The following is a 13,954-nucleotide window of genomic DNA, read 5'->3' as shown; positions in this document are numbered from 1 at the left end:
TAGCTGAAGCTTCAAAGCACTTCAAAGGTATTTTTGAAAGGACCTGGTCTTGGTTGAAGACCTGATTAAGAACAGAAGGAGAAGAATTCAGTTGATAGTTTTAAATTCTCTTTCAATCATAATAGAATGATGGCACCTAAAGTTGTTGAGAAGAAGAAGGAGTTGAAAAGATGGAAACAACTTAGCAGAAAATTAGTTGAAAAAGGGCTGAAAAACAATTATTGAAGGACCTGGAGCTGAATAAAAGCTGAGAGGATTAGAAAAACAAACAGCGACTTGAACATGTAAAAAGAACAGTGCTGAACACTACCATGTAAAGAAGTTCAGCTGTGAAACATATAAACATTTAAAGAAGCTAATATGACCATTGGAATGCACTCTGATATTAGAAAGAAAGGAATAATTGAGAGCTTAACCTGGACGAGTCCAGTAATATTAATGCTAGCTCAGGCAACAAAACACTTTCTTTGCATGTTCTCTATTCTCTACTTTTCTGCCTTCATACAGCTCCAGCTCCTTTCAATAATACTTTTTAAAAACTTACAGTATGGCAAACACAAATGAATTTACCTTTGATTGAAATGTTTGTTTCTGATACTTCAGGTTGTTGAAAAATGAACTGCTGTCACTTAAACTATGTTGATCTCTCATCTGTATGTATTCATCTCATAACACATCTGGGTCTGAATCCTTTTTTACAACCAAAGCTCTGCTGATTCTGCAGGGTGGCTTTGGAAAACCAAACCGACAACCAGAGTTCACACTCTTGAATCAGCCCCTAGTGTGGTTCTTACTGTGCTTCTGAACTTCATAGACTTTCTGGAACAGTTCGGGTTGTGTTTCTGGGTCAGGCCGTTGTGCTGAGATATATCTGTCTACAAAATCACACACAGTCTGATCATCACAAACATCCAGTTCAGGTGCTCCGTCAACCCAAAGCATTGCATGAATATGTGGACTTCCTCTGTGCTGAAACTCAACTCTGCAGAAAAAGTCAATCACTTTCCCCAGTGGCTGAGCATCTGAGAGCAGCAGATCTCTGAATAGTGCCTCAACACGCTTATCAAACAAGCGCATGCAGGTGACAGGGTTGGATCGCAGAATCTCACACTTCACAGTCCAGTCAAGCGATTCAAAATCAACCTGTTCTCCTTGCTGTCTCTTTATTGCTTCAATCACTTCAGGCCACCTGAACTCAGCAGCTGAAAATGTGCAAAAGAACGTCAGAGTTTCCAACTGGCACATCACATGTGCTCAGTCCAGAATACACATTATTAAAGTCAGGAAGAACGTACAGGGTTCCACTCTGTAAACATAATCGCCTCAACTACTCATTTATTTCCCTATCCATTAAGCTCATTAATGAGGAGGAAGAAAAGGAAAGGGAGCTTAGGCCGAAGTAATGGCGTAGGTGTATTTTTCTGAATGTATTTTCCGTTCCGTTTTTGTTGTCCTGTGTGTACTGGGTACTTGTTAGTCCTGGTTGAAGGAATTTGAAGGTCAAAAAGACAATAGTGGAACAATTCAAAGGTGCTGGAGTAACTGTCAGCAAAGAAAAGCTGAAGGGTTAAGAACAACAAAAGGGTTTCAAGCAGATAATAAGTGAAATGTCTTGACATTTCTAAAGTGTGACATTTCTAAAACTAGAAAGAGTGAAAGTTTAGCTGAAAGCAAGTTGCTGAAATCCTGGTTGAAGCAGGTTGAAGGTGAAAATAAAATAGTGGAATAATTTAAACCTGTTGGCAAAAACTGCAGAAGTCTTAGTTGAAGAAGTTGAAAGGTTAAAAACAACAGAAAGATTTAAAGGATTTAAAATTTTTGTGGAAAAATGTGCGGTTAGTTATTTTAAATCATTTTAAAAGTATAAAAGTTAGAACCACCAAAAGTCAAAACTAATTCCAATTTAATTCAATAAGATAATTCCAAGAGATATAGCAGTAATCTCCTAAAATAGCTGAACATTTTGATACCAAAGTTGTAGAAATCGGTGAAGAATATGCAGTAGTTAATGTCCAAAAAACTGCAGAAGTCTTAGTTGAAGAAGTTGAAAGGTTAAAAACAACAGAAAGATTTAAAGGATTTAAAATTTTTGTGGAAAAATGTGCAGTTAGTTATGTTAAATATTGCTAAAAATGTGAAATATTAGTAGAAAGTCATTTGCTGCAGTTTGAAAAGGCCTGAATGTATTTTTGAAAGGACCTGAAGGACCTGAGAAATGTACAGGACAGAGAAGAAAAATGCTAAACAAAAAGTGAATAAATTCAAAAAGAAGAGAAACACTATAGAAAAATTGTGAAAATTTAGTAGAAATTCATTTGCTGAAGCTTCAAAAGGCCTGAAATGCATTATTGAAAGGATGTGGAGCTGTATGAAGGCAGAAACATACAGGAAAGAGAAGAAACGTGCAAAAAGGACTGGCAGTTGGAAGGTACTGCTGTGATTCAAAGGCTTCTAATTTAAAAAGTAAAGTCCTGAAGGCTATGAAAGTCACATTGGCTGAAAGAGGACAAAATGACCTACGTTTTAATGCTAAAATTATTTCTGTGGCTTAAATATTTTAAAAACAGTGACAGGTTAAAAACTTTTTTTCTGAAGAATCTTGCTGTATTCTTCCACTCTGCCAGTTGGAGCCTCCACTCTACACATGAACATTCCGTGTCATTGGAATGCATTGTAAACTCAGAAATCATCAAGGATTTTAGTACATTTTTAAACTGTGATAGTTCAAAATTGGCTGAATATTTTAAAAAGCTCAATCATTCAGTAATAGTTGAATGTCTTGTGAACATTTTAAAGTTTGAATGGTGTCTCTATCTTAACGTATGCTGAAGTAGTTAAATTTGAAAGAGGAGGAAGCTCTTTGAATGATTTGAAAGGATTTACCATTACTTTTAAAAGGGAGAAAATTTTGCACAAAAACCTTAATATTTTAAAAACTATAAACGTTAGAAACACCAAAAGTCATAGCCATCATGTCCAGAATGAGCTGAACGTTTTGTGCAAAAATGGTTTAATTTGCTTAAAGTGTGTGGAAGTAGTTAAACGGCAAAAAACGTACGGAACATATAATAATAAAGATAAACAGGAAAACAATAGTGAGAATGCCTTAATGCATTCTCACAACTAATGATAAAAACAAAATTTCCAACTGAATAAATTTGTAATTATTTACACCTTCAGATATTAATTAATGCAAATTAATTGAAGCAAAACTTATTTATTCATACTCCCTCTAATTGCCCTTATAGCAACCTTCCTGCTTGATTTCTCTGCTTTTATCCAAAATTCACACAAAATAATAATTAAATAAATACATTTACACACACGTACCAAACTGTATGCAAACCTATATCACAACAACCCCACAGTCAGAGTACAGAGACCCTCCCCAAACCAATTTTGTTGCTTTTTTTCTTGCATTAATTTAATACAAAGGGGAAAGATCCTAAAGCTGCATTATTGTGTCTGTTTATTATTTCATTACATTAAAAAAAGTAATATTCCTGAGTTAACTGGTTAGTACTGTGCTTATTTACCAGTTATTATTTCTGGGAAAACTCTTATTACTAGACAAGAGTTATACTCAACCCTAGACAAAGAGTCTTATGCATTGGAGTGTCTCTTTTACCGTAGTTTGTAAGGAAAAAGGTCTATACTGAGCGATCGCTCCCTTACTACACCCCCCTTCCTTCATTACCCCCTCCTTGCTTTCATTATATCCTCTATGCTGTCATTACCCCCTCTATGCTTTCATTACCCCCTCTATGCTTTCATTACCTCCTCTATGCTTTCATTACCCCTCTCTATGCTTTCATTACCCCCCCATGCTTTCGTTACCCCATCTATGCTTTCATTACCCCCTCTATGCTTTCATCACCCCTCTATGCTTTCATTACCCCCTTTATGCTTTCATTACCCCCTCTATACTTTCATTACCCCCTCTATGCCTTCATTACCCCCCTATGCTTTAATTACCCCCTCTATGCTTTCATTACCCCCCATGCTCTTATTACCCCCTCTATGCTTTCATTACCCCCCTCTATGCTTTCATTACCCCCTCTATGCTTTCATTATCCCCCATTGTTTCGTTACCCCCTCTATGCTTTCATTACCCCCTCTATGCTTTCATTACCCGCTCTATGCTTTCATTACCCCCCTCTATGCTTTCATTAACCTGTCAATGCTTTTATTACCCCCTCTATACTTTCATTACCCCCTCTATGCTTTTATTACCCCCTCTGCTTTTATTACCCCCTCTGCTTTTATTACCCCCGCCATGCTTTCGTTACCCCATCTATGCTTTCATTACCCCCTCTATGCTTTCATTACCCCCTCTATGCTTTCATTATCCGCTCTATGCTTTCATTACCCCCTCTATGCTTTCATTACCCCCTCTATACTTTCATTACCCCCTCTATGCTTTCATTACCCCTCCTATGCTTTAATTACCCCCTCTATGCTTTCATTACCCCCCCTGCTTTTTTACCCCCTCTATGCTTTCATTACCTACTCTATGCTTTCATTACCCCTCTCTATGCTTTCATTACCCCTCTATGCTTTCATTACCCCCCTGCTTTTATTACCACCTTCTATGCTTCCATTACCCCCCTGCTTTTATTACCCCCTCTATGCTTTCATTACCCCTCTGTATGCTTTCAATACCCCCCCTTGCTTTCGTTACCCCATCTATGCTTTCATTACCCCCTCTATGCTTTCATTACCCCCTCTATGCTTTCCTTAACCCCCATGCTTTCATTACCCACTCTATGCTTTCATTACCCCCTCTATGCTTTCATTACCCAATCTATGCTTTTATTACCCCACTATGCTTTAATTACCCTCGATGCTCTTATTACCCCCTCTATTCTTTCATTACCCTCCTCTATGCTTTCATTACCCCCCATGCTTTCATTACCCCTCTATGCTTTCATTACCCCCTCTATGCTTTCATTACCCTCCATGCTCTTATTACCCCCTCTATGCTTTCATTACCCTCCTCTATGCTTTCATTACCCCCCATGCTCTTATTACCCCTCTCTATGCTTTCATTACCCCCCTCTATGCTTTCATTACCCCCTCTATACTTTCATTACCCCATCTATGCTTTCATTACCCCACTATGCTGTAATTACCCCCTCTATGCTTTCATTACCCCCCATGCTCTTATTACCCACTCTATGCTTTCATTACCCTCCTCTATGCTTTCATTACCCCCTCTATGCTTTCATTACCCCTCTCTATGCTTTCATTACCCCCTCTATGCTTTCATTACCCCTCTATGCTTTCATTACCCCCCTCTATGCTTTCCTTACCCCCCATGCTTTCATTACCCCCTCTATGCTTTCATTACCCGCTCTATGCTTTCATTACCCCTCTCTATGCTTTCATTACCCCTTCTATGCTTTCATTACCCCCTCTATGCTTTCATTACCCCCCATGCTTTCATTACCCCCTCTATGCTTTCATTACCCCCTTTATGCTTTCATTACCCCCCTTTTGATTTCATTACCCCCTCTATGCTTTCATTAACCCCTCTATGCTTTCATTACCCCCCTATGCTTTCATTACCCCCTCTAATCTTTCATTACCCCCTCTATGCTTTCATTACCCCTTCTATGCTTTCATTACACCCCTCTATGCTTTCATTACCCTCCTCTATGCTTTCATTACCCCCTCTATGCTTTCATTAACCCCTCTATGCTTTCATTACCCCTCTCTATGCTTTCATTACCCCCCATGCTTTCGTTACCCCATCTATGCTTTCTTTACCCCTCTATGCTTTCATTACCCCCTCTATGCTTTCATTACCCCCTCTATGCTTTCATTAACCCCCCTATGCTTTTATTACCCCCCTCAACTTTCAGTACCCCCTCTATGCTTTTATTACCCCCCCTCTATACTTTACTTACCCCCCCTCTATGCTTTCATTACCCCTCTCTATGCTTTCATTACCCCTCTCTATGCTTTCATTACCCCGCCATGCTTTCGTTACCCCATCTATGCTTTCATTACCCCCTCTATGCTTTCATTACCCCCTCTATGCTTTCATTACCCCCTCTATGCTTTCATTATCCGCTCTATGCTTTCATTACCCCTCTCTATGCTTTCATTACCCCCTCTATGCTTTTATTACCCCCTCTATGCTTTCATTACCCCCTCTATGCTTTCATTACTCCCCCTGCTTTTTTACCCCCTCTATGCTTTCATTACCTACTCTATGCTTTCATTAACCCTCTCTATGCTTTCATTACCCCCTCTATGCTTTCATTACCCCCCTGCTTTTATTACCCCCTTCTATGCTTCCATTACCCCCCCTGCTTTTATTACCCCCTCTATTCTTTCATTACCCCTCTCTATGCTTTCATTACCCCCCCATGCTTTCGTTACCCCATCTATGCTTTCATTACCCCCTCTATGCTTTCATTACCCCCTCTATGCTTTCCTTACCCCCCATGCTTTCATTACCCACTCTATGCTTTCGTTACCCCATCTATGCGTTCATTACCTGCTCTATGCTTTCATTACCCCTCTCTATGCTTTCATTACCCCTTCTATGCGTTCATTACCCCCTCTATGCTTTCATTACCCCCCATGCTTTCATTACCCCCTCTATGCTTTCATTACCCCCCTTTTGATTTCCTTACCCTCTATGCTTTCATTAACTCCCTATGCTTTTATTACCCCCCCTCTACTTTCATTACCCCCTCTATGCTTTTATTACCCCCCCTCTATGCTTTCATTACACCCTCTATGCTTTCATTACCTCCTCTATGCTTTCATTACCCCTCTCTATGCTTTCATTACCCCCCATGCTTTCATTACCCCCTCTCTGCTTTCATTACCCCCTCTATACTTTCATTACCCCCTCTATGCTTTCATTACCCCCCTATGCTTTCCTTAACCCCCATGCTTTCATTACCCGCTCTATGCTTTCATTACCCCCTCTATACTTTCATTACCCCCTCTATGCTTTCATTACCCCCCTCTATACTTTAATTACCCCCTCTATGCTTTCATTTTCCCCCCATGCTCTTATTACCCCCTCTATGCTATCATTACCCTCCTCTATGCTTTCATTACCCCCTCTATGCTTTCATTAACCCCTCTATGCTTTCATTACCCCTCTCTATGCTTTCATTACCCCCCATGCTTTCGTTACCCCATCTATGCTTTCATTATCCCCTCTATGCTTTCTTTACCCCTCTATGTTTTCATTCCTTCTATGCTTTCATTACCCCCTCTATGCTTTCATTACCCCTCTATGCTTTCATTACCCGCTCTATGCTTTCATTACCCCTCTCTATGCTTTCATTACCCCCTCTATGCTTTCATTACCCCCTCTATGCTTTCATTAACCCCCTATGCTTTTATTACCCCCCCTCTACTTTCAGTACCCCCTCTATGCTTTTATTACCCCCCCTCTATACTTTAATTACCCCCCTCTATGCTTTCATTACCCCTCTCTATGCTTTCATTACCCCGCCATGCTTTCGTTACCCCCTCTATGCTTTCATTACCTACTCTATGCTTTCATTACCCCTCTCTATGCTTTCATTACCCCCTCTATGCTTTCATTACCCCCCTGCTTTTATTACCCCCTTCTATGCTTCCATTACCCCCCCTGCTTTTATTACCCCCTCTATGCTTTCATTACCCCTCTCTATGCTTTCATTACCCCCCCATGCTTTCGTTACCCCATATATGCTTTCATTACCCCCTCTATGCTTTCCTTACCCCCCATGCTTTCATTACCCACTCTATGCTTTCATTACCCCTCTCTATGCTTTCATTACCCCCCTGCTTTTATTACCCCCTTCTATGCTTCCATTACCCCCCCTGCTTTTATTACCCCCTCTATGCTTTCATTACCCCTCTCTATGCTTTCATTACCCCCCCATGCTTTCGTTACCCCATCTATGCTTTCATTACCCCCTTTATGCTTTCATTACCCCCTCTATGCTTTCCTTACCCCCCATGCTTTCATTACCCACTCTATGCTTTCATTACCCCTCTCTATGCTTTCATTACCCCCCTCTATGCTTTCATTACCCCCTCTATACTTTCATTACCCCCTCTTTGCTTTCATTACCCCACTATGCTTTAATTACCCCCTCTATGCTTTTATTACCCCCCATGCTCTTATTACCCCCTCTATGCTTTCATTACCCTCCTCTATGCTTTCATTACCCCCTCTATGCTTTCATTACCCCTCTCTATGCTTTCATTACCCCCTCTATGCTTTCATTACCGCTCTATGCTTTCATTACCCCCCTCTATGCTTTCCTTACCCCCCATGCTTTCATTACCCCCTCTATGTTTCATTACCCGCTCTATGCTTTCATTACCCCTATATGCTTTCATTACCCGCTCTATGCTTTCATTACCCGCTCTATGCTTTCATTACCCCCTATATGCTTTCATTACCCGCTCTATGCTTTCATTACCCCTCTCTATGCTTTCATTACCCCTTCTATGCTTTCATTACCCCACTATGCTTTAATTACCCCCTCTATGCTTTTATTACCCCCTCTATGCTTTCATTACCCCCCTTTTGATTTCATTACCCCCTCTATGCTTTCATTAACCCCTCTATGCTTTCATTACCCCCCTATGCTTTCATTACCCCCTCTATGCTTTCATTATATCCCTTATGCTTTCATTACCCCCTCTATGCTTTCATTACCCCTTCTATGCTGTCATTACACACCTCTATGCTTTCATTACATCCTCTATGCTTTCATTACCCTTCTCTATGCTTTCATTACCCCCCCTGCTTTTATTACCCCCTCTATGCTTTCATTACCCCCTTGCTTTTATTACCCCTCTATGCTTTCATTACCCCCTGCTTTTATTACCCCCTCTTTGCTTTCATTACCCTTCTCTATGCTTTCATTACCCCCCCATGCTTTCGTTACCCCATCTATGCTTTCATTACCCCCTCTATGCTTTCATTACCCCCTCTATGCTTTCATTACCCCCTCTATACTTTCATTACTCCCTCTAGGCTTTCATTACCCCCTATGCTTTAATTACCCCCTCTATGCTTTCATCCCCCCCCCTTGCTCTTAGTACCCCCTCTATGCTTTCATTACCCTCCTCTATGCTTTCATTACCCCCTCTATACTTTCATTACCCCCATATGTTTTCATTACCCCCTCTATGCTTTCCTTACCCCCCATGCTTTCATTACCCCTCTCTATGCTTTCATTACCCCTCTCTATGCTTTCATTACCCCCCTCTATGCTTTCAGTACCCCCTCTATGCTTTCATTACCCCCTCTATGCTTTCATTACCCCCTCTATACTTTCATTACTCCCTCTAGGCTTTCATTACCCCCTATGCTTTAATTACCCCCTCTATGCTTTCATCCCCCCCCCTTGCTCTTAGTACCCCCTCTATGCTTTCATTACCCTCCTCTATGCTTTCATTACCCCCTCTATACTTTCATTACCCCCATATGTTTTCATTACCCCCTCTATGCTTTCCTTACCCCCCATGCTTTCATTACCCCTCTCTATGCTTTCATTACCCCTCTCTATGCTTTCATTACCCCCCTCTATGCTTTCATTACCCCCTCTATACTTTCATTACCCCCTCTATGCTTTCATTACCCCACTATACTTTAATTACCCCCTCTATGCTTTCATTACCCCCATGCTCTTATTACCCCCTCTATGCTTTCATTACCCTCCTCTATGCTTTCATTACCCCCTCTATGCTTTCATTACCCCTCTCTATGCTTTCATTACCCCCTCTATGCTTTCATTACCCCTCTATGCTTTCATTACCCCCCTCTATGCTTTCATTACCCCCCTCTATGCTTTCCTTACCCCCCATGCTTTCATTACCCGCTCTCTGCTTTCATTACCCCCTATATGCTGTCATTACCCGCTCTATGCTTTCATTAACCCTCTCTATGCTTTCATTACCCCCTCTATGCTTTCATTACCCCCCATTCTTTCATTACCCCCCTTATGCTTTCATTACCCCCTCTATGCTTTCATTACCCCCCATTCTTTCATTACCCCCCTTATGCTTTCATTACCCCCTCTATGCTTTCATTAACCCCTCTATGCTTTCATTACCCCCTATGCTTTCATTACCCCCTCTAATCTTTCATTACCCCCCTCTATGCTTTCATTATATCCTCTATGCTTTCATTACCCCCTCTATGCTTTCATTACCCCTTCTATGCTTTCATTACACCCCTCTATGCTTTCATTACCTCCTTTATACTTTCATTACCCTTCTCTATGCTTTCATTACCCCCCCTGCTTTTATTACACCCTTCTATGCTTCCATTACCCCCTTGCTTTTATTACCCCCCTCTATGCTTTCATTACCCCCCTGCTTTTATTACCCCCTCTTTGCTTTCATTACCCCTCTCTATGCTTTCATTACCCCCCCATGCTTTCGTTACCCCATCTATGCTTTCATTACCCCCTCTATGCTTTCATTACCCCCTCTATGCTTTCATTACCCCCCTCTATGCTTTCCTTACCCCATGCTTTCCTTACCCGCTCTATGCTTTCATTACCCCTCTCTATTCTTTCATTACCCCCTCTATGCTTTCATTACCCCCTCTATACTTTCATTACTCCCTCTAGGCTTTCATTACCCCCCTATGCTTTAATTACCCCCTCTATATTTTCATCCCCCCCATGCTCTTAGTACCCCCTCTATGCTTTCATTACCCTCCTCTATGCTTTCATTACCCCCTCTATGCTTTCATTACCCCTCTCTATGCTTTCATTACCCCCCCCCATGCTTTCGTTACCCCATCTATGCTTTCATTACCCCCTCTATGCTTTCTTTACCCCTCTATGCTTTCATTACCCCCTCTATGCTTTCATTACCCGCGCTATGCTTTCATTACCCCCTCTATGCTTTCATTACCCGCTCTATGCTTTCATTAACACTCTCTATGCTTTCATTAACCCCCCTATGCTTTTATTACCCCCCTCTATTTTCAGTACCCCCTCTATGCTTTTATTACCCCCCCTCTATACTTCCATTACCCCCTCTATGCTTTCATTACCCCCCCACTCTATGCTTTCATTACCCCCTATATGCTTTCATTACCCCCCTGCTTTTATTACCCCCTCTATGCTTTCATTACCCCTCTCTATGCTTTCATTACCCCCCCCATGCTTTCATTACCCCTCTCTATGCTTTCATTACCCCTCTCTATGCTTTCATTACCCCCTCTATGCTTTCATTACCCCCCTCTAGGCTTTCATTACCCCCCACAGGAACCAGGGCTTGAATCCCCACCCTGCTATGACTGATGTGCAGTTGATGGATTTTAGGGATCAGGAGGTTCTTCATTAGGTACTGAAACAGTATAAGAACATTAATTGTGAATTTAGGGAATTATTCTCTGAGCCTGGTGCATTATTATTCATTTTCTTTTGTAGCACACGTTTTTTGTGTTTACTTTGAACTGAACGTAGTATTTTTTTACTAAATGATGAGCAGTAGACTCAACTCTCAACTCAAACTCCTGTGATCCAGCATGAGAAAAACCTCAAATCGTTAATGTTGTCATTGTGATCACACCTGGAGGTTATTTATTGGGTTTATTATGGAAAACTGTGAAATTTGCCCTCAAGAACCTTCCAAAACTCTTAAAAAGTCACAGTCCTCCAATGGTGCTTAAAGGCTTGTCAGACTTGGTTTGTGGAGGGTGTAGCACAAAAAATAAGGATACGAATCTGTGTAAATGATTATATTTACAAATAAGTTTTATTCTTATTCTTATTATTCTTATTATCATTCAGGACACATACCAGGGGTAATCGGTCTGATCTGCAGCCCCTCCGTGTAATGAAATGTCCTCTGGCAAGACACAAATCCCCACATTGCCCCCAGATCTAGAGTAAAAAATTTTAGAATGACATGTTCTGTGTATAAATGGGTAGAAAACACATTGTTAGACACTTTGTTCAGTCAAAAGGAAATACCTGAAAGCAGGATATTTTCCATTCTGGCATCCAAAGGAACAAAAAACCTGATTTAATACCTCCATCTAACACCATCAGAAAGTTTTCTTATGTATTAAAGAGAAATCGACACTGTAAGAATACGCATTAAGTATGAAGGTTTAGATAAAACACCTACCTGATGCTGCTATGAGCAGCAGAAGAAGTTTCTCCATCCTTATGTTTGTTTGCAGTTCTGCAGACTGCGGAACTCACTCACATTCGACATGCAAAATATTCATGCAAACCATTTGCATTTTACACTGAACAGGCTCCACATTATGCCACGGCGGGTCAAAACAGTTTAATTTACATGTCGAGGTCACAAATCACATGGGCCTGGTTATATTTAACACGACAAAGCAAACTTGGCAATATGTTGAGGTTTTTCCCGCAGCAGGACCCAGACAAGCTGAAAGTGATCTAAAACGCCTCAGAACCAGGGCAGGAAGGGTTCTCCCTGGGAGGCACTTCGGGTCTCTGACAGAACAGATAACAGTCGGGCTGTAATCAAACAAAGAATTTCTTGGTCGACTGAAACCCAAATTTTGCATTTGGACTTTTATCCCGCCATCTGTCTTAGTAAAATCCTGCCACACCGCCGCTCTCTTGGACATGGATGGTGGAGGAGGACTCGCAAATGAAACGCTCCAAATGAAAATGAATGTTCAGCAAATAACGTCTACGTTTAGGGAGATTACCCGTATCCAGCGGGCTGGGCTAAACCAAAATAGTGAAAACAGGGGGGCTCTGAAAACAGCCCCATTAGCACTTTCCTCCTGATGAAATTAACCACAGACTGAATTAAATTAACACTGCAAAATCAGAATTTAGATGACCCAGAATGTATCGACCAATAAGACCAGTCGACTCGGACTTCACAGCCCGAGATAAAAGTTATCGTTGGGCAAAGTCTTCCAACAGAGATTAATTTCCAGGAGCAGAGTACAGGCTGCTAAATTGATCCACTAATCACTGTTGTGGTGCAGAGAGGGCTACATTGGGATTGGGATCCAACTCAAACCACTGCGGGATCGGGATGCCAGGTGGACGATAATTATCGTATTTGTACGATAATTTTGCCCTATGTACGATCAATAATCCCAAAAAAGGCCACATATATGATCATTTGACCTTTCTGTGAATCTGTGGTTGTAATCGGTTGTAATCAGTCTGTCTGTCGGAGTTTTTTGTGAACCCTGAATATCAGGATTCGAGGTGTAGCGAGAAGGGAGGACCCAGATCAAAAGGTTTATTCCACAAACACAAAAGCACGAAGGCAAGAACAAAAGGCGCGGCTGAGCCGGATTATCAAAAATACTTAAAGTTAGCAAAACATAAACAAGACGATGAACTACAGACAAGACTATGGTAACTATGGCAAAAAGAGGCGAAAACCAGACTGGACAAAACTGTGGCATGAAGGGTAAAGCTGAGGAATTCACACTGACTGAAGGAAAGCTGGAAGCTGAATACTGTGGGGAGGTGACTGGTGATGACGTGCAGCTGTGGAGCAGAAAACAGGGAAAAAACATGTCAAGAAACCTGAAAACAAGATTTATCAAAACATAATCGTCATTAGTTCCACTCGTCATAGTTTACGGGACATTTAGCCAAACGCAGCTGCTGATGCAAAGCCGTGAGCCTGTTAGACGCTGTTCAGAGTGACTACAGCGCATCAATAGACTTGTTATTTTAGTTATGACGGGTGTACGATAATTTCCATCAAAATAAGGTCATTTTATGTCTCTGGTACGATAAAACTACATTTCCCACCTGGCAACACTGTCGGGATGTATCCTAGCAACAGGATGTCAATAAATGATGTGGAAAGGAAACTCAAAGAAGGTCTTTACAGCACAAAGCAAGGCAAGTCTGACATTTGGAGAAGTTACTCAGTTGTTTGTGAATCTCTTTATTAACAACCTATAAAATGACTTGTTTCCTCCTGCTGGGCACAAAATCAATGCATT

At 41.3% G+C, this 13,954-nt stretch overlaps 1 protein-coding gene across 1 annotated transcript in view; it reads right to left on the bottom strand.

The window, feature by feature from the left end:
* The window catches only part of LOC140271243 (scavenger receptor cysteine-rich domain-containing protein DMBT1-like), a 40,421-nt gene extending 28,264 nt beyond the window's left edge, over positions 1-12,157 (bottom strand). The window contains exon 1 of the mRNA XM_072366367.1: positions 12,121-12,157. Coding sequence (XP_072222468.1) covers positions 12,121-12,157 — 37 coding nt within the window. The remainder of the gene's footprint in view (positions 1-12,120) is intronic.
* Between the last annotated feature and the right edge of the window lie 1,797 nt (positions 12,158-13,954).

This window comes from Leuresthes tenuis, unplaced genomic scaffold (genome assembly GCF_036924035.1).
Source record: "Leuresthes tenuis unplaced genomic scaffold, fLeuTen1.0.hap1 SCAF_16, whole genome shotgun sequence".
Lineage (NCBI taxonomy): Eukaryota > Metazoa > Chordata > Actinopteri > Atheriniformes > Atherinopsidae > Leuresthes > Leuresthes tenuis.
This window is presented reverse-complemented; position numbering and strand designations above follow the sequence as displayed.